Source organism: Labrus bergylta, chromosome 15 (assembly GCF_963930695.1).
Source record: "Labrus bergylta chromosome 15, fLabBer1.1, whole genome shotgun sequence".
NCBI lineage: Eukaryota > Metazoa > Chordata > Actinopteri > Labriformes > Labridae > Labrus > Labrus bergylta.
This window is the reverse complement of record NC_089209.1, coordinates 11,683,577-11,704,279: the sequence shown is the minus strand read 5'-3', so window position 1 is coordinate 11,704,279 and position 20,703 is coordinate 11,683,577. Positions and strand designations below refer to the sequence as shown.

The 20,703-nt window shown below is 40.2% G+C and overlaps 3 protein-coding genes across 4 annotated transcripts in view; 2 read left to right on the top strand and 1 right to left on the bottom strand.

Moving 5' to 3' along the window:
• The window catches only part of syne1a (spectrin repeat containing, nuclear envelope 1a), a 133,603-nt gene extending 129,384 nt beyond the window's left edge, over positions 1-4,219 (bottom strand). Inside the window, exon 1 of the mRNA XM_065964167.1 lies at positions 3,668-4,219. Coding sequence (XP_065820239.1) covers positions 3,668-3,734 — 67 coding nt within the window. The 5' untranslated portion in view covers positions 3,735-4,219. The remainder of the gene's footprint in view (positions 1-3,667) is intronic.
• A 5,692-nt stretch (positions 4,220-9,911) lies between these two features.
• myct1a (myc target 1a) lies at positions 9,912-12,591 on the top strand. Its single transcript, XM_020632901.3, has 2 exons — positions 9,912-10,270; positions 11,231-12,591. Exons 1-2 carry the CDS (start codon positions 10,216-10,218, stop codon positions 11,776-11,778), a joined length of 603 nt encoding a protein of 200 aa, XP_020488557.2. The 5' UTR covers positions 9,912-10,215; the 3' UTR covers positions 11,779-12,591.
• Positions 12,592-13,448: 857 nt separating this feature from the next.
• serac1 (serine active site containing 1) lies at positions 13,449-20,622 on the top strand. Of its 2 annotated transcripts, XM_020632877.3 has the most exons (17): positions 13,449-13,545; positions 13,982-14,082; positions 14,200-14,236; positions 14,384-14,526; positions 15,292-15,381; positions 16,034-16,165; positions 16,264-16,385; positions 16,595-16,723; positions 16,875-16,988; positions 17,154-17,316; positions 17,626-17,776; positions 17,890-18,031; positions 18,266-18,366; positions 18,707-18,804; positions 18,974-19,156; positions 19,256-19,399; positions 19,527-20,622. In XM_020632877.3, exons 2-17 carry the CDS (start codon positions 13,989-13,991, stop codon positions 19,661-19,663), a joined length of 1,980 nt encoding a protein of 659 aa, XP_020488533.2. In that variant the 5' UTR covers positions 13,449-13,545; positions 13,982-13,988; the 3' UTR covers positions 19,664-20,622. The 2 variants fall into 2 exon arrangements, with proteins under 2 accessions (XP_020488533.2, XP_065819739.1); XM_065963667.1 differs by lacking the exon at positions 13,449-13,545 and having other exon boundaries at positions 13,989-14,236.
• Positions 20,623-20,703: the final 81 nt, after the last annotated feature.

The following is a 20,703-nucleotide window of genomic DNA, read 5'->3' as shown; positions in this document are numbered from 1 at the left end:
GCCCATAGGGTGAAAAAAATCCTGTGCTGGCTATCATGCGACTGCAGCTATGGAAACCAGTCATCAACACAATCTGAAAAGAAGGAGAAGCACAGTAAATAAACACTCATGCTGCAGCTCTGTCCCACACTGGACCCACTGCCACAGATCTGAGGCTTCAACAGTGAAGGCTTGATAAAAACGATCTGCTGGCCTTGAGCGCTGGTTCTACGCCTTTTAAACTACTCAGCCAAACTGCTGACTCCAAGGGGTGTGATTGGGGTAAAAAAAAGATGCATCACAGCTATTTTTAACACCAAATGTTTGTTTCGGTGTTTGACTGTGAGTGTGGGCACACATGTATGTGTGAAGCTGCGGTATCCAGAGCCGCAGACGATAAATGGTGGTGTCAGAACTAAACAGGAGGCTGGCATGGCTCAAGGTGACCGTCTGCTTGGGCCTTCCTTGGCTGCGGCCGAACCATAATGTCGCCCCTGGCAACAGGATGTCACCCTGGCCCTGTGCCAACCTGAGGATCTGTGCCAGTCCCGCTAGCAATCAGGAGCTTAAAAAGTGTGTGTGTGTGTGTGTGTGTGTGTGTGCGTGCGCGCGATCGCTCTGTCTCCCCCCATGCTTGTCCAGTCTCATTTTTGTGCTTTTCCTGCTGTGTCTCTCATTCCTTTTTTCATGTGGCAGTCATGTCTTCCAGATGGGCTGACCTCTGCTGCTGTTACTCTCTCCCTTCAGCTCAGCATCATGATAGACTGAAACATCATTAACAGACAAATGCAAAAAAAAAAAAAAAAAAATGGACCTGAAAATTCCTGGACTGAATGACAAACTCAGTCCGCACCAATCTCTTTCTGTAATATCTGATGACAAGCAGATTGCCAGTACGGGATTACACACAGCCTACAAACAAAACAGCTCAAGCAGGTGCTCCCATCACATTGAGACTTTGCAAACTTGTACGCTTGGTATGGCTCAGCAGACGGTAAAACCCAGAGGCGTAGGTGGGAATGTGCGCCTCTGCCGCCCACGACGGAAAAAACAGGTGAGAAATGGAAATAGGGAAAACTGTGCATCGCTTTTCTCATTAACGAGAGACAACAAACAGGCAAATTCCACAGCATATGGAGGAGTTCAGGCTGGGAGGTGTTCAAAGCGGCCTCGTCATTCTCTGCCATATGGTGTCACTAATTGCTGTTTTTTCACTGCGACAGAGAGGTACACCAAAAGAGATGGTTAAAAGGAGATCAACACAGACCCAAAACTGGGGCAAAAGTTTTGATTGCTTGATGTGGCATTGTTTCTAACAGCTTCCAAATTGAGCCTAAAGGGAGTATGGTTCATTTCATGGTATCTGGCGATTTGGGAAACGTGGCTAATTTGAGAACATCGTTCTCTTGAGAGAAGGAGGAAAATATGTTAATCAAATCAGGCTTTAAAGAAAGCCAAATTATGTAAGATTATCTGTATTTAACTCTCAAGTTTTTCCCCACAACATGTGAACAGAAAACATCAATATAAGAAATGTCAGAACGTTTAGACGCCGTTACTACAAACCTGAAAGATGAAAAAGCAGCTACCCTGAACAAAAGGGACATTCATTCATAAAGCAAAAACACATGCTTATCCTTATATGATGTTTAATGTTCAGAGACTAATGGAACCTAATGGCTCTTCTTTGATTCTAACACAACATCTTGATTATATCATCACAGGTTCAGCCCTCATTTCCCAAGAGATGGATCGCAACCACAACACATCAAATAAAATGTCACGTCAATGAGATTCAAAGTCCCCCCTGTTTTTAAACTAATGCTATCACACTCTTGGAAGAGAGCATATAGATTGCACTATGAGTGAAACATGAATAAATATATATTTGATGTCCAAGAAAACCCATAACAGTTACAGGCAGAATACATCCATGTAATTCAATAGTCTGTACCACTGTCTATGTGTCCCTGTGGTTAGAGCAAAATGTGCCTATGATATGGACTTACTGTTCCCACAAAACCCCACATCATCCATCTGGGAGTATGACTGCAGCAACAGCAGTCAACAGTTTGGTGTCATAAGCTCAAATCCGCCCCCATCCCCAACATTACAACACCTTGAAATGTAAAATTAGACTCAAGAATAAAGCTACAACAACTTGACTCTCTTATGAATGCATGTTTTCAACAGGGTTACCTGTTAGGTTTGCATAGATCTATATTGGTCAGATGCAAAAATGCATCTACCCAAAACAGGGATTTGCATCGTATCATCCCACATCACTAATTCAACAATTTCACACTGCTGCATTCAGACTGTTTAAGTCTCACAGATTAAGTATTAATGCTTTAATTTCTCCACGCAAATGCAGAGACAGCTTAAGGGAGGAGCAGCTAAAATTAGATCAATCGGAGTACAATTGGGATTCAAAGAGTGCACACACACCTGCACACACACACACACACACACACACACACACAAGTGATGCAGAGGAGACACGTGGCTGGTGATGCTGTTCTCAGCTTTCACAGAAACTGCCACCTCAGAAGCCATACAGGGAGCTGCCATATTGGATCTCAGCTCTGGTGTCACCTGACTGTTCTGCTACTTTGCGAGTGTCATTGATTTCACTGTCAGTGAGGGATGTATATATGTGGCTTTGTGATGTAGATAAAAGCTGTTTTGTCATCGAGACTTGAACATTTGTTCAAGCACAAAAAGATATACCTGCATTTTTTTAACTTGTGGAAGGAAAATGACTAAAACATGGTCTCTCCTGCAAATAGTGTAAAAAATTAAAGAAGAATGAAAGCAGAGGTGAGATATGAGAAGAAAGAATCCAAAATGTTTTCATTTAAATGTGCAAAAGTTTCAAAGAAGAACATCACAGCTTTACGTAATGGCAGAATCCAGCCAAAGCATCTTTCATCTACAGTAGGCTGAGAATGTGACTGTCTACAATAAGACAGCTCTGCTACTACAGCAGAGTTAAGACAGAGTAATAGACCTCATCTTGTCAGCTCCTCTGAGGATTAGCCTTGCTTTTGTCTGCCTCCCTGTCAGTCCACATGTAGAAACATATACTGGCACACACTCACCGTACTGTATGTGTACTGTACTGTATGCATGCTCTATGTAAGCATGATACACACACAGATACAAATGCAGGAAGCATGTGCACAGATAAATGCAGTGCACAGTGAAATTCTCTAACATCAGCTCACTTCATCTTATTTCTGTTGGTGAAGTTTTTTTTTTTTTGGCAATGCGTATTTTGTAGTTTATACACAGAACAGTTGCATCACTTCCATCTTTTCTTTCAGTCTCGAGGTGAAAATGCACTGAAGGTAAAGGAAACTAATACACTTCTGTCAACTGAAAACTATGGTATAATCAGTTACTTTACTCTAAGAATATGTGGTGTACTTGAATTCTACATAGCATGACACGGCATTTTCAATTCAGTTTTGTCCTTGCCATACCAACACTTATCAGCCAGACAAACCATCCACAGATAAGGCTTACAGGGTCATGAGAAAAAGGCAGAAGATGCATGCGAGACATGTTTTTCAGTAACAGTAAGTCTCGTCCTGTTTTTGCTGTGTCATGCCAAGCACTAGGTCACCTCTAACAACGCTGCAAACCAAGGTGAAGCAGTGCGAGTGAGTAAGCAGTTTACGCCTACCTTGCAGCTTCTGCATCACATTGGCAATATCCCGAGCAGTGTGTCTGTAGTGCCTGGGTGATGCCATGCCGCCGTCCTGAGGACACCAAAGTCACGTCCTAACCAACTCCTACGTCTCACCCTGGCAGAGTTCTCATGCTGTGATCAGTGAGTCGGATTGTGCTGCAGTACTTTTGAATTGCCACACTGACAGCTGGCTTTCTACACTCAAGCGTTTCCATGTGGCTGTGTTTCTCTTCTTAAGTCATCCCTGTTGCAGTAGCTGGCTGCAATCCAAGCACTCGATGTAGCTCCTCCCCTGATGATGATGTAAGTGCATACTGTATGTGTACAGAGTATGTGTATGCTTTCATCGCCTGAGCCTTTTACTTCTGCAGACAAGACAGCTTCCTGGTCTGCACGCACTGCCACCTGCTGTCCAATCAAATGGGATGGCTCATCTTTCTCATCATGACCAATAGTGTGGCTGGTAGCTTCTTGTGCCACCTGGTTTTGACTGTAAGAGATATGTTTGTGTGTGTGTGTGTGTGTGTGTGTGTGTGTGTGTGTGTGTGTGTGTGTGTGTGTGTGTGTGTGTGTGTGTGTGTGTGTGTGTGTGTGTGTGTGTGTTATGCTTGTGAGTCTGGGAGAGAAAGTAGTCGTCAGCAAGTGAGAAAGTGACAGAGAGACACAACAAAGAAGAAAAAAAAGAAGAAGAAGCTGCAGCAATTTTTGTTGATTCTGACAGCAACACATTTCTTACTGGGTGTGATTCTATAAAGACAAGACATTCTTAGTATGTGTTAGGTGAATTGACACTGAATAAAAGTTTACCAAAAAAAAAGTTTCTCTCACAACAATACAGCAGGCAGTATGTCCTTTTAAATTTTGATTCCGGTGCAGAAATGTCTGCATTTTTTTTGACCAGAGAAGGTACAGTAGGGGGCACAGGGGAGACAGCTCTCTTCAATGTTTTGAATTTGGACTGCAGTACCAATTTTAAATGCTAGGTGTCAGAGCTACATATTGCTCCTTTAAGTGCATGTATAAGTGTTTTTTTTTGTTTGTTTTTTTATACAAAAAAATCCCATAATGCATTATAAATAACTATATAAATAAAGTCAGTCTTTACACTGATGGGCTTGTTTACTTGTGTAGGTCATAAAGAGGCATCAGTCTAAATTCTGTCTTTTTCTCAACCACCGTACAAAATACCATTCAGTTATGAATGCTATGAAAGAAGATGGGCTTTATGCTTTGGAATTAGAAGAAATTAGCCTGTGTAGTTACATTAAGATACAACAATATGATGAACTTGGGGTCACCACTCCAATATATCCAAATTATGTTCTCAAACAGAAGACAATAAAATGATTTAAACATAAGTACACAAAATAGTACAGTTTGGATGAAATGATTCAAAATTATTGACAATTTCAGGATTTATATTAGTCAAGATAAATTCCATGACATCATCATTTCAGTCTGCTCCACTAACTGCAAACATGATGTCACTCTGTTTCAGTCTGCCTGGATTAAAGGGGTATTTGAGTTCTTCATTTTAAAAAAAGGAGCTTAAAGACACATGTCAGCCCTGCAGCTGCGCAGACAACCATTTATAGAAGTAAGCAATGGATTGAAATAAATCTCTGCCAATAAAACACCTCTCCAAAACTCTACATCCAACATATGCTCCTGCAAAGCAGATCAATGGCCCTCTTTGAAAAGCAGGAGGGGAGATGTGATGAGGCATGAGGCACTGAGCACTTATCGCGATGTGTAATCCCATTAGACAAGTCCTTTCATCATCATCTCAGGAGAGCTCTTAAAAGAGTTGAAAGGGGAGCTACACTGTTCTGGCCACAGCCTCATTCAACAAAGTGAGAGAGTGGACACCAAAAATATAAACGCCAATGAATGTTCATTGATTATCAAATCTAAGCTCTATTTAGGTAAACAAACGACATTGAAGAAGAGCTCAGATGGATGTGAAGCATTTTTAGTTCAACCTGTTGTGTTAACGGTGTTGTGCATTTTGGCTCTGAGATTATTTTATGAAATAGTTTTATACTAATACGCTTTTATCATTGAGTGAAGGTGATTTTAGGGGTGTGAAACAGAAGCACAACAGAACAGTCTTTCCTAAATCTGTTTTGGAGATCAGATCTCTACATTTGTGCACTGTCTACGCTCCCTTTGAAGCCCTGCTGTGCAGTGTTTGTCTCTAGTTACTGAGTAAACAGAATGTTTACTGGGGAAAAACACTTTTATCATCACAAAGTGATGTGTGGGGAGGGGGGGTCGTTTAGATTTAGGAAATGTTACACATGAAAATAAATCATTTTTCTTGCAAAAGCAGGCAACTGAGTTTACATGGTTTCATTGTCAAATACTTCCACTAAATACATTCTATACTCAAGATTACCCATTTTATTAATAAGAATGAGGTTGCTGCAAAAATATGCTGTCTACTGGACAATATTAAATTGCATGCCTACCCAATAGTGACGGTCATTGTAAAGCCAGAGGTAAATCAATTATCTTGGTGGTTTAACCTCAATCCACTCAGTAGCAGCTAAATCTGAATTATACATGTATACATGAACTCTATCGTTCTGTAGTTACCTTCAGAATCAGCAGTTTGATTTTACCCTGTGCGGTACATTGTGAGATTTAGCTGGATTGGCCGCCTCCTCTGCAGCAGTAACGGACTGCTGATTCCTACTTTTTTTTTTTTTTTTTTTTTTAAATGCAGCTCGGCTCGGGGTGACCTCTACCGTCGGGAGCCTCGCAGGACCAAACGCATTCAGCAGACGAGAGAGCAATCATTGCTGCAGCAGAGGGGAGCAGAGAGCAGAGACAAAGCAGAGGGGTCAATAGGAAATCTTTCTGTAGTAACCAAACCTCTGCCATGCTAAGATCTTTTTTTTTTTTTTTTTTCTTATCTAATCATTGCACAGGCAGAGGGGCTGACGGGACCAAGACGGCGTGGTGTGGTAATCTCTTTCATGCTCAGTCAGCAGTTTTTTCAGCTCTCTATGAGAAAGTTTGTTGACAACCACTACGCCAATGTTAACCAAATGCTGCAGAAGGAAATATTGTTTAGCAATTCTGTTTAATGTATTGCAAAACTTTAAGTCCAAATAAACCATACTGCCACTTTTTTTGCCCTTTATATCAGTAAAATCTTTATAGTTACAAATGATGTTAAGATAAGTTGATGTATGTAGCACTATGAAGAAGAAGGTAATAATACATCTGAAAATCTGTTTTCACTTGAAAACCTTTTTAATGCTTCAACGATAAAGGGGATACTAGTTTTACTGATACGTATTTTTCAACAATTACGTGACAAATCAATGCCTTATCGCATGGAAGTCAATTCTGCAGTCAGCTGCCCGTGAGAGTGATGTCACAACAGCTCGATGCCTTTTCTGCTTAATATTTGGAGGATGATGTAGAGGATATATACTAATGTATGTGCCAGTGTGTATATGGACTTGTCATTTCAGAGGACGACTGGGAAAATATGTGCTCTGTACAGTCCATCTCCACTTTGTTTGGTCTTTGTTTGGAATCTGTTTGCATTACCTGATGCTAACCTATAATCTATACAGACAGATGAGGTTTTAAGGGGTCTTTGTTTGAGGAAACGTACAGAACAGCTGGCAAACCATTTTCACATACTCTGGAACTACCCAGAAATCTGGCCATACTGGCATGAGGCAACACGAGCGATACCAATCATTTTTGCTGTTGTCAGTGTCTGTTCTTCCTCAACAATTTATTTGCAGCCCACTTTTCATCCATCCATCCATTATCTTTACCGCTTTTCCCGCTTTGAGTCGCTGGGGTCTGGAGCCAATCGCAGCTATCATTGGGCGAGAGGCGGGATCAGTCATTCACAGACAGACAACCAGCCACACTCACATTCACACTTATGGAAAGTTTTAGGGTCACAAATCAACCTAACCAGCATGTCTTTGGATTGTGGGAGGAAGCCAGAGTACCTGCAGGGAGCCCACGCGTACACGGGGGGAGAACATGCATACTCTACACAGAGGGGCCCTGTCAGATGGGGATTTGAATCAGGAACCTCCTCGCTGTGAGGCAACTACGCTGACAACTGCACCCCCGTGTAGCCGCCCACTTTTCAGTGCAGGATAAATATCTAATAAAGTAATAGCAGTCAGCAAAAAAAAAGCAGTAACATGAAAGTGGTTACAGTCCATACGGCCAAAACAGAGTGACTGGATAGATATCGTGACTGATATTCAAAGTATGGAGAGAATGACATTCTCACTAAATCTAAGGGCAGGGACATTTTGACAATACAGGGAGATATGGATTGTGTTTTTAACCTTGAAATGTGATAACTGAGCCACTAATCATATAAAGTGATATATATTTCCATCAGAATATAGAATGTACAGATGACCAACTGTTTGTTGAGTCTTGTATTGCTTCTGTTTGTTTCCAAAAATATAGTATGAAAAAAAAATAGCATGAGCTTACCTGGATATTTGTTGTTGTTTGGACTCGGTAAAGCAGGCTAGTCTGCACATTTAAAGGACAGGTTGGAAGTGGATTAGCTCTCTGAGGCCTTAGGAGATGAGCCATGTTAACAAGTTTTCCTGGAGTATTACTCCATCTACTGGTCGGTAAGGGAACAGAAGTAGCATGTGGTCAATGGAGGCCGTCCTAGTGGTTTTGATTTTTCCCTAAACAATTGAACCTCTCTTTGTCAAAGGCATACTAACAAGAACATTTAGAATATTTGTATATGTGTGTTATCAAAACTGAAAAGATCCTTCAATATCACTCACCCCTTTTCTCTTCTTTAACATCCTAGTTTATACACAAGTGCTGACTTGATATTAAATATTGATCAAAGCCATTGTTTCAGAGATTGATAAGATGTAGGATAAAAAACTCCTCTATGTTGTGTTTGATTTTTAAAACAAAGCATGAATACAATGTATCCTCATTTCTTCACCCATGGTATAGTCCCCACAGAACGTTATTATTCCCTTATTAAGATATTACAGGACAGCACACTTTCCCACAACTATGAGGCTTAAAGAATTTCTTCTCCAGCTATGAGCAGGATGGCCCATTAAGCTCTTACGACTCTATCACACAACACAATGGCCACACATACTGTTCTGAAGTGTTACGGTTGGTTGCTGGTTATTTTAGACAGGTTTTACAGCAGGGCCGACAATTAAAGGAAGTTCACGCTTTGGTGGAGCTGTTTTCTCTCTTGCTCTATTTTTGCCAGCGAGAAGGTTGAAGGTTGTCAACTTCTTAGTAAAAAAACTCAAGAAAATCTCTGAATTATAATCTCAGAAGATAGAACTAACATATTATTTTGATTAATGATGAGGTTGAATTAAAGGTGAAGGGTGGTTTAGAATCAACTGTGTAAAGCAAATATCCACAGCTGATGGGGTACATGGGCGGGTTTACACTAGATGCATAGTGCATACCAATATGACTACTCACTTCCTTCCCCCTGAATGTATTGATGATCTTGCAGATTTGGCTTGGCGGGGATTAAAACAATGCTGGCAGTGGGATCAGGAATGAGTAACATGGAGAGGTATAATCAAATGTGCTACATCCTGATCTCTGAGGTGTGGAAACTTCAGCTAAATCATGTTGGTGTGTTGAAAAGATTGCTATGCTGCTTAATCTTAATGCTTTTTTAGTAGTTATATCCATCTGAAAAAGGAGCAGACCTACAATGCAGGAACTGGCAGACACTGTGGAAAGACTGAGCTTACCATAAACGTGCGGGAAATCAGAAAAAGGCAGATCACAGTTTGAAAATCCACCCGACAAGTAGATTTCTTTTGCACAATTTCAGAAGTATTAAATGCACTTACATTACTTCCACCATCAATTCCAGCTGTGGTGTTTACCTTCAACAACCAACTCAGGCCCCCGGGCTGTATCTGCTGGTTCAGATTAAGACGGCACAGTCACTCACTGGTCTCTGTGGTGGAAGGAAACCTTTTGAGAGGGATTGAAGTATTTATCATTTCTGAAAGGAAGAAAAATATTGGTGGACTTTCATATGTTAGAAGCTGAAGTACTAAGTCTTTCTGCACTGCAGTGACACTGCTTCACATTAATCAACGTGAAGGAAATGATGGGAGAGGAAGTGATTATAGCAACACCCCGTCTCCCCACCTCCAGGATCTCTGTCCTGGATAGATAAGCCCCTCCTGTTGCTAATTTCAAGCAGAAAAGCAGGAAATGTGACAGTGTAGTTTTCCGCTTCCATAAACAAGAAGACTGCCAGAGTTAGCCACCAGTCCTGTGTGCCTCTGGGCTGAGTCTCTCTCTAAAAGGGAGACAGACGTGCTGACAGAGAAAGTGAGCAAGGGACGACAGAGAGAGGGAGAAAGTGAGGGAACAGGAAAGAGGGGAGACAGAAAGACAGGAAAATCCATCAGAAGAAAAGAGAGACGGGCAAGAATTGACAGAGGAGTAAAAGGGAGAAAAGGAGAGTTAAAGACTGATAAAAGTGTCAGTCTTTCTTCTTTTCCTATATAAGAAGAGACATGGCTGAGAACAACACAAATCTCTTCCTGGAAATACTTCAATCTTTTGATGCTGGTGAGTTTTTTTTTGTAATTTCCCTTTTCTTCCAGCTGGTCTTTTTCATGTGGTTTTTCTGATTGGCACTGTTGTTCTCCCAGGAATTTAAGCTCTAATCCTCACTGGTACCGACTCAATATGTGCTCCTGGTTTCTTTTTGAAGATTTGTTTACCCTCAAATTAAGAATATTTAAAGTTATTTTGAGTTATATTTTAAGATTCCTCCATCCACATCTATAAGGTAGTGACATGTTTTCTTGGTGTTTTTTCCTGCTCTAGTTTTCCTAAATGTCATTTCCAGATGGCTTTTTACAGTGTCTCCTTTCCTTTTTCCAAAAGTTAGAGAAGAAAACAGCAGTGGAAGTAATGGGAAATAATGGGAGAGTAGCAAAGTTGTCTTTTTAATTCTTAGCTGTATTGAAAGGAAATTGATTTGTTTTCACTGGCAGCAGTCCAACAGGATTTGTCTTAGCTGCTGCATTCTCTCTCTTCTCTCAAGCACGCTTATGTTTGCACTAGTTCTTCCAAGGCTAAGAAGCAATGGACAAAAAGTCACTGGATTTTTTTTGTTGTTGAGGGGACAATTACTGTCAGTTTGTTGTCCCCAAAAAACGTACATGGGTAAACACGAAAGAGGATGGCCTATTATTATTTTGTCAACAGGCACCATCTTGCAAGATTCTGTTGGCAATCCTCCATTTGTTATAAACAGATGGTTTTCGTAATCTTGCTCGGGGCATATATTCTAATTAGAATTCATTCCATTCCCAGGGGTTGGCAAAAAAGCAAAAGGTTATTGGGGACAGTGAAATTTAGATGTATTGCATGTGCATAACTATTATTAAACTTTAGTCCCAAACAGTTTGCCTAAAGAGTCATTTGAATGGAGTGAAGATGTCTGTAAAGGATCCATCAAAAATACTGAGCCTAGCATTAATCAGGAACTTTCCTTTTTGGTTTGTGTTTCTCTCTGCACAGTTCCTCTGATCATAGCCTTCTGTGTGTCCATGGCGGTTGGCCTGGTCTTGGGGGCCCTGGTTTACGTTATCTTGACCTGGATGTCCCGACGACGAGCGGGCTCTGCCAGCATCACTCGTCGTCCAACCCGTCAATCCCGCTCGTCCTCCCGTAACCGCCCTGGCTTCAACCGCAACAGCAGCTATGACCGGCGCAGCAACAACAGCTTGGTCAGTGCTGCTTTCAGCTTCCATCGGCAGACATCCTCCCCAGATCAATTCGACCCACTGGGGCACAAATCCAGCTTCAGGGCCTCAACCTTCCACCCGCTCCTCCAGTGCAGCCAAATCGCCAGAGAAGCAGAGGAAGGGAGCCAAACCACGCTTCCCCGCACGCCGACTCTGACCACGTCAACTGGATCAGCTCAAACAGCAGCCCAGCAAGCTGCCAGCCCACCCAGGCCAGAATCATTTTGGGGAAACAATGGTCTGAGGGGTTCTAATGCTACACAGACACCCCCTCCAGCTTATGAGAGCATTATTAGAGCTTATCAGGAAACATGCACCTGAGAGGAGTCAGACTGCTGGCTTCATGGAGAAACAAATGATAATGGACTAAATCTGTATTGCCTTACAAGCAGAGGGAGCTGCATGGAGAGGAAATAGACAACAAGGTTAATTGTGTGTCTTCTTAAAACAAAAAGACAAAAGTTGGTTCTGTATGCCTTTTGGCTTTAATATTTATCTGGGGCTGACATAAGCATACGTGCCTTTCACCATTCAATACAGATGTGAATATTTGAAAACAGTCATGTGGCACTCTCAGAAATGGGACAATGGCCTTTTACGAGTACACATTATTCCTCTTACTAATAGCCGTCTGTATTTAGGGGTGATTGACACTCATGTATGCTTGCACAGAGTCTTGGTTTAATTAAGATAAGGTAAAACTCTACAAAATACAAATCAGTGACGATTGGTCATTTATGCTGAAAGGCAAAACTTTGATATCCGGGCTCATCATCAAATAACTATGCAAAAGAGATCATGTTTGTGTATGTGTATTCCAAGTCAAGGCGAGTATTGGTGGCATTTCAAACATACATCTGCAGATGTTGACATTGCTACGTTGGGGACAGCTTTAAGATCATTTGATGTATTAATTGTTGCCTCACAAATGTTTTTACAGGGCTGTGGTATAGGAGTGCGTGTGGCATTCAAGAGTAATTAAGTGCGTCTGTGTTTGAATGTACGGTATGCATGCGTGAGAGAAAGAGACAAAGTTGGGCATTTGCTGACAGAATTTTTTGTATTGTATTTTTGGATGTAATTTGATCAATTTTGCTCATAACTTAATGCAATGAAATAAAGAATCAAAGTATACCTGGTGTGTTTTTCATTAAAAGTGTGAGATTTTGGCTAGAAAAAACAAACAGTACCATTATCTTATATGTGACGAGAAGAATATGTATTTAATGACTCTGTGGGACAATTGTTGATCGAATTCATCAGGTAATAAGAGGACAAACTCCATAAAATAAATTATCAATAGACTGCAATGTCTTTTTACAAAACCACCACGGACTAAAGCCTCATTTCAAATCAAATCAACACCTCACTGTCAGCAGTATTTCTGGTACACTTCACTTTTAAAGCCTAGAACTGTCTGGCCCCAAATTATATTTCTGAAATGTTGACCCCCTCATGTACCATCGCTGGCTTTGAGGTCCTGCAAATGCTGCTCTCCGATTAGGTGACAGTGTTTGCCACCAGGGCCCCCAGACTGTGGAAGAACATCCCAGAGGAGATTAGAATGGCAAAGAACAAGTCTCTTCTTAAAACACACTTCTATAGTCGAGCCTTCCTGTGATCCTTATTGTTTTTATTATTATGTTTTATTACTGTTTTTTTTATGTTGGAGATTTCTGTCCTATGATTAAAACTTAATGCTTCTGTTGTTTTATCATGTTAAGCACTTTGTAAACCTTGTTTTGGAAAGGTGCTATAAATAAAGTTATTATTATTATCATTATTATTAAACTCAGAGGGCAAAGACACTTTAACAGCTAAAACGCCTCCTATAAGTACATCAAAATAACATGAAAATAAAGCAACACAAACATTATTACACAGCGTGTTGTATACACGATTAAATACGACTATAACCCGTTTTTTATATTTTTTTTAAATATTTTCTAAACACAACTAGTGAAGGTAGATGACGTATTATTTGTGAGACACGTGAATGTTGTGTTTACGAACACCGGACGTCGCAGTGTCATAGCGGTGAGGGGGGGGGGGAATAATCACGGTGGTCCCTTTTCTCAACAAATTAAGGTAATGTCACTGTGCTGTGTGGGTCACAAGTTTGTTTTTTCTTTTGGCGTGACATGAAACTGAAAAACACGGACAGCCTTGACAAGAGAGTTGACGTGACAGTCTCAGCTAGCTTAGTTCAATGTAGCTATGTGAGCTAGCGGGTGCTAAGGTGGAAAACAGTGCGTTGAACGAGTCCCCGAGTTATCTTGTTTATTTGACTTTACATTATATTTATTATCGTTACATGTTTATAAACGTTTGCACTTTTAATTGGGTCGTGAAACACTTTTAGTTGACGTTATATTTCACTTAAAATAAGCGTATGGAAAAGTGACATTGGCCACACTTGCAAACTTAATGATGCGCAGAGTTTTAGTGTCTTATACACCGAAGTTGTGACAAAAAGGCAGAAAGTCTTGTGTAACTGAACTTACTTGTGTTATGTTACATGCAGCTGGAGGATGTCTGTGGCAGCTCTTCGTCTGATCCACTGTCGGAGACTGAGCACAGCTGGGCCGTCCGGAGTGAAGAAAGTGCTTCAGTGGAAAGATTTCAGTAAAGTTATATGTGCACTACACTTTGTGACAGCAAACTCAAAAGATTCAGCCTGTTTTACTTTTTCTTTTCAATCTCTATTATCTAAAAACACATTTGTTTGTTGCTGCATTTCAGGGAAGGTGGCTAAAGTAACTGGTGCCATTGTCTTGGGGTAAATTAAACTTTTACATGCATGCCTTTATAATCCATGTTTTCAATGGTCACATGTGGCAGCTGCAGATTTGTGTAAAACAATTTATATATATCACTCTATGTGCTACAGCTTATTTATTACCTTTTTTTTTTTTTTTTTTTACAGTGGCTGTCTGTTTATCACCTATGAAATGGTGGCCTTGGACAAGGCTGTGACCATTGACACCAGTGCTATTCTTCAAGAAAAGTACAAGTCTTACATTTATCTGAGAGCCACGCCTTCAGATGAAAAGGATAACCTTACTGCAGGTACTTCATGTCATTCATCTAGACCAGGCAGGGACGGGCAACTTTGGTCACAGCAAGGGCCACATTCATTTAATTCTCACTGCCAGAGGGGCCAAATTGTAGGATACAAAAAAAACGATTACAGTCAATTTAACTCAATATTATTATGGACATACTTCTGGCTTTCATGATTTCATGGCAGGTTTAGTCATGTTTTCTTCATGTTCCCGATTAATTGATGTGTAAAAATTGACCTGAGGGCCACCTTGAGGGTTGATGGGGGGCCGCCAGTTGCCCAGAACTTCTAGACAGAAGTGGGAAATGATCATGTGTCTCTTTGAAAACATCTAACAAAACTGAAAGGAGAAAAAAAAAACGTTTTACATTTCTATATAGTTTTAGATGTTTTTTTTTTTTTTTTTTTTTTACATTGGCCTAACTCCAAAACCAGCTGGAAAACATCTGGAATTATGCTGAGTGGCGTTATTTATTTCTTGTTTGAACACAAGCACCGAGTTAGCCATGTCCAGGTGCCCGGTGACATCTGCTGTGTTCTCTTCCTTCCCTTCCTTCCTTCCCCTCTTGACTATCTTTTCTGCCTGCATTATGGTCCGCATGTTGACCGATCTCACTTCCACTGTTCAAGGCTCACCTCTGAATTTATGCTGGTACCATACCATTTACAAAATGTCACCTTTTATGTCGGTATGGGTTGATTATATTTTTAGTTTATTTAAAGTCGATTAGCTAGTGTATTCTAGTTTTAATACTGTGTGTTATTTCCAGGGCTCACAAATAAAGCTAGGAGGGAACTTCATAAAGCTGCAAGGCGGTTTCTAGAAATGTCATCAAGGCTCTTTCTGCAATCCCTAGACGGTAAGAAAACTAAAATCATCCCTGAACTCTCCTTGTCCAACTGAAACCCACACTAACATCGCACAGAGGAAAACTGTGGTACAGCCCTTCGTGTTTCTGAGTTAATAAGGCAGAATTTGTTGCTTATAGAAGAAAAGTATTTCTTTTCAGAGAAATAAAGTTGGGCTAGCGTTTTTATGTGGAGTGTGTGACAAGGAAACACCTGCCTTTCAACAACACATCCTGTTTTGAACGTCACATAGTTGGTGTATAAGTGCATCTATTGTTCAATGACTCATATGTAAGTGCTTTTTTTTTAAATTATTTTGTCCACCGTGTCTTTTTGTTAGTAACTCATCTTTAAATATACCTTTTTAAGATTACAGAAATATGTGACAGATTTTTTTCATGACATTACATTCCAGTAACACATCTAACAAACTGATTTTTGACTAATAGCTGCCACATTGATGCCACATGGTTTTAAACCACAAGGTTTGTAACCTACAGTACTAGCTATAGTACATGCTAGTGATGCTGTAGACACGTCGTAGTAAAGGCTAGTATAGTGTACTATAGTGCCTAAATGAATATTTGCAGCACCCATTATATGATGTGTTATTGTCGAGGCCCAATCGGTCAGTTTAGTTTCTTGTTTGTTTGTTTGTTTTAGAGCACTTTACTCACGTGGATGCAGACCCACATGAGGTGGCTTTATGGGTCCTACTGAAGAAGACACAGTCAGCCAACAAAGCCATCAGACTCCAAGCTGTACAGGAGCTTGCAGACAATCACCACTGGCATGGTAAACTAAAAACATATATGCATATCAATTCAGGTTTTAAGTATATACATCTTAGTTTTTTAGGTGGAATTATTTAACAACTGTTGCTAAAAATACAGACTACCAGTACCAGACAGCAGCCCAGGTTATAGACCAGAGAACAGCAGTGGGTCTGGCTCGGACTCCTAAAGTGGACCTTCGATTCTTCTTGCGCTCACCTGCCCTGCCTGGAACTGAGGATGCAAGTAGAATATTTGATTACATAGATACCTCTACATCTCTTTTACTTCTTAAGTAATTTATATCTGACATTGTTTGAAGGGATAAGCTGTTGCATGTATACTTGTAAATCTACATGGGACACTAGCAATTACTGTTTCATGATCCTTTGCCTTATCTTTACATCACACAGGTATATATGATATTAACAAAGAGGTAACTTCTTCACAGGGTTTGTCAGCAGAGGATGGACTTAGGCAGCTTCTGGGATCTCTGCCTCAGTCTGAGGTAGACAAATGTGTTCAGTACTTCACCTCGCTGGCCCTCAGAGAGAGTACCCAGTCCTTGGCAGCACAACGGGTAATTGAGCTCAAGAAAGAAATGTAGACATGCATTTCTACACACAGTGACTTCTCAAAACACAACCGCAGAACAGCTCTTTCTTTGTTCAAATTTATAACTGATATTTATGTTCCTCAAGCATACATAAGTTTCTCAACCTGTGTTGTAGGGTGGATTGTGGTGTTTTGGCGGTAATGGGCTGCCTTACGCCCAGAGCCTCACCTCTGTTCCCTCTGAAAAGGTGGAGTCCTTCTGTCTACAAGCACTGGTACAGCACTCAAAGGTAATGTTGGCAAAGGACTTGCAAGTCTGCAAATTAAACTCTGTTTTGGGATTTCCTACAGTTGAAATAACCTTCAACCCGTTATGGACAGTTAATCTGACTAAGCTGAGCTGTTAGTTTTTGTAAGTGATTCCGTTGATTTACCAAAACACAACTTGTCTGCAGGTCCAGAGCCACTGTGAACACATAGTTTCAAACGGGGGCCTGCAGCTGCTCCAGAGGGTTTATCAGCTTCGTAGAGACTCCCTTAAGATTCAGAGGAACATTGTTCGTGTAATAGGAAATTTGGCCCTCAATGAGAGCATCCACCAGGCCATAGCTCAGTCTGGTAAGTCTGCAACTTAGCCTTTTAAAATCTTCAGAATACTTTATCACCAATAAAAAAGGCCTTATCAATCAAATGTCAAGTGTCTTTGTTATTATTGTCCCAACAGTTTTTAATCAACCTACATTTCTCATTCACACTTGTTAGTATTGTGTTTGTCTAAAGTGTATTAACTGTAGTTAAGTCAAGTTAACTTTATTTATCAAGCACATTTAAAAACAACCAAGCTTGACAAAAAAAAAAAAAAAAAACAGATTATAACTGATTCAAACGTGTTTGTTTCTTTTTTCCTTACCTTAACAACACCTTCAGGCTGGATTTCAGTCCTGGCTGAGATGACGCAGTCTCCTCATGTCATGCAGGCGTCTCATGCAGCGCGTGCTCTGGCCAACCTGGATAGGGAGGCAGTTAAGGAGAAATACCAGGATGGTGTCTATATCCTCCACCCACAAACACGTGACAAGTAGGAAAACAATGATGTCTAAATTGATACTATATTTAATTAATCTTTGTCATAGTTTCTTTTTATATGTAAACTAACATTTAAATAATAATTTAAAAAATGTTAATTTCCAGCCAGCCAATCAAAGCAGACGTGCTCTTCATCCATGGGATCCTCGGAGCAGCTTTTAAGACGTGGAGGCAGAAGGACCGCGATACTTCAGAGGAAGAGAAGGATGCAGAAGGAGAGGATAATTACACAGAGTGCTGGCCAAAGGTCCAAAATCAAATTTATTCCTTTAATAACCATTGGACCACTATTACATTTCTGTGAATGATTTTCCTTCTACAAAAACAAATGAAATGCTTAGATTTCGTCTTATTGGCTTTATAAGAGAACCATTAGTGTTTGGTTTGCAAAATGAACTATGAGGTTTACAATAAATCTTGCTTAATCTTTAGATAAATTATAATAATTATTATTATAATGTGTCCCCTTTTTTACTTACAGTCATGGTTGGCTGCTGATTGTCCAAATCTCAGAATTCTATCAGTGGAGTATGACAGTCACCTCAGTGATTGGATGGCCAAGTGTCCTGTTGAGAATCAGAGGTGAGGAATCTGTAGTTTCTCAATTTCAGGCTCTTTTTTCTTTTTTTTTTTGCAGACATGTAGAGTGTAGAATATTGCCGGGCTCTCCAATTCTGGTGACAGTTGTTAAATTGTAAAGAAAACTGAGAGACAGCATTCATTTAAAAAAAAAAAAAAAAAAAAAACTTGTATCACCTAGTTATATATCATTGTGATGTTATGCTCATTTAATACAACACAATCAACCCTGAAATGTAAGCGATATTCCATTCTCATTTAAACTAAATGTTTTATTGTTTTATTTACAATTGAAACACTCTCCATCTCACTGCTGATTCGTTCCTTGCTTTGGTCTCTTCAGGAAGTCGTTGGCCTACAGAAGTCGAGAGCTCCTAAAGAAGTTAAAGCTTGCAGGAGTAGGAGAGAGGCCTGTGGTCTGGGTGGCCCACAGTATGGGAGGTATTTTGTCCGAGCTTTCCTTCCTGAAGTACTCCAGATTTGAATCCCTTGAATGCGACATGAAAAACAAATAGCTAACACTTTCCTGTGTCAGCATGACATTTTATATGGCTGATTATCATTTTCACTTTGTGTGTCTGTATCCCCTTGTGTTTGATTTCTCCATCAGGGTTGCTTGTGAAGAAAATGCTCCTGGATGCTGTAGATGACCCTGATATGCATGGACTGTTAAAGAACACAAAGGGCATTTTGTTCTATAGTGTTCCTCACCATGGCACCTTCATGGCAGAATACTCAGTCAATGTCAGATATCTCCTCTTCCCCTCTGTAGAAGTTAGAGAACTTTGTAAAGGTAAGCAAATGAAATCAACTCTGAGCTCTAACACTTGTTTCTTTTCAAATAAATAGTTCTATATCTACTGAGTAATTATCCATTATAACATGTATTAAGATTCGCCAGCACTGCGTGACCTAAACGAGAACTTCCTGAACATGGCCAGAGAAAAGGAAATCAAGGTGCTGAGCTTCACAGAGACGCTGCCGACAAACATTGGTCCCATGATCAAGATACTGGTGGTACCTACACAGTCAGCAAGTATGTCATAATGTGGAACATGGAAAATAAGAAATCTGTCATTTATAGCTTATATATGAATCTGCAAATAGACTGTTAAGTCACATCTTCAGCTCGTAACATTGAGCCTGCTGCGGTTTTGTTTCAGGTCTTGGCATCGGGGAGCTCATCAAGGTTGACGTAGATCATCTCAACATCTGTAAACCAGAGAAGAAGGACTCCTTTCTGTACAAGCGAAGTCTCCAGTTTATCCAGGAAGCACTGCAGAGCTACATCAGCCACTGATTGAATACTTGAACGTCATCGCACTAATATGACCTACTGTATACTTGAAAGGGTGGATAGCAGTCACTTTCCTGACACCAAACAGATTAGAAAAATAATTCTGTGTTACACATTTACAAAAACAACCGCTGATGTGATAGAAGTAAATGGACTTGAGCTTATATCGCGCTTTTCTAGTCTTCCGACTACTCAAAGCGCTTTTACACTGCATGTCACATCTACACATTCACACACTGATGGTAGTGATCGCTATGTAGAATCATCCATCAGAAGTAACTAATCCCATTCATACACCACCAACTGAAGCAGCGGGAGCAATTCAGGGTTATGTGTCTTGCCCAAGGACACATTGGACATATCGCTCAGCTGGGGATCGAACCCTCGACCTTCCGGTTGAGAGGCAACAACTCAGCCACCCCAAAAGTAACAGTAAAATTAGGGGAATTAAATTAAATTTGTTTTACACATTGATTTCTGTGAAGATTTGTCACTTGTGATGAAAGAGACCAGAGTTCTTAGTTTGTTCTTCACAAGTCAGTAGTTTTAAAAATGATTTACAGTAAATTGTGAAGATCGGCGTCATCGTGGTCGTGCGAGCTTCACATGTGGTTGATAATGCTAATACTATATGTACTAACATCTATGGCATGTCATTGCCGCTCATGTTCCGCAGTGTTTTTGAAGAGAACAATGATTTTTTTTTTTTTTAATGTATATGTATTTATGTATTTTATTACATGTACAGTATGAAAGTCATTATGTCACTCACAACATATTCCTTTCCAAACCTTACCTCGAATGGACGTGTAAAAATATGTGTTCTGGACTCAGGTTGCTTTATTTATATTTTTGATCCTAATCCAGCAGTTGGACTCTTATGTATTTGTCGTCCAAATTGCCAATAGCAAAGCTAACATTTAATAATAATAAAAAAAAAAGACTTAAAGGTTTAATATGAATTGTCTACACACTGCAGTTTATTTTTTTTCTCAAAGCCCAAATGAGTAATTTATACTTTAATACATGAGACTATTTATTGT

What these genes read in the sequence shown, in the direction of transcription:
- myct1a (XM_020632901.3), top strand. Translation starts at nt 10,216, where the DNA reads ATGGCTGAGAACAACACAAATCTCTTCCTGGAAATACTTCAATCTTTT. An exon ending in ACTTCAATCTTTTGATGCTG is followed by an intron (nt 10,271 to 11,230) that starts GTGAGTTTTTTT and finishes CTCTCTGCACAG; the next exon opens with TTCCTCTGATCATAGCCTTC.
- serac1 (XM_065963667.1), top strand. Translation starts at nt 13,989, where the DNA reads ATGTCTGTGGCAGCTCTTCGTCTGATCCACTGTCGGAGACTGAGCACA. An exon ending in ACTGGTGCCATTGTCTTGGG is followed by an intron (nt 14,237 to 14,383) that starts GTAAATTAAACT and finishes TTTTTTTTACAG; the next exon opens with TGGCTGTCTGTTTATCACCT. An exon ending in AGACAATCACCACTGGCATG is followed by an intron (nt 16,166 to 16,263) that starts GTAAACTAAAAA and finishes CTAAAAATACAG; the next exon opens with ACTACCAGTACCAGACAGCA.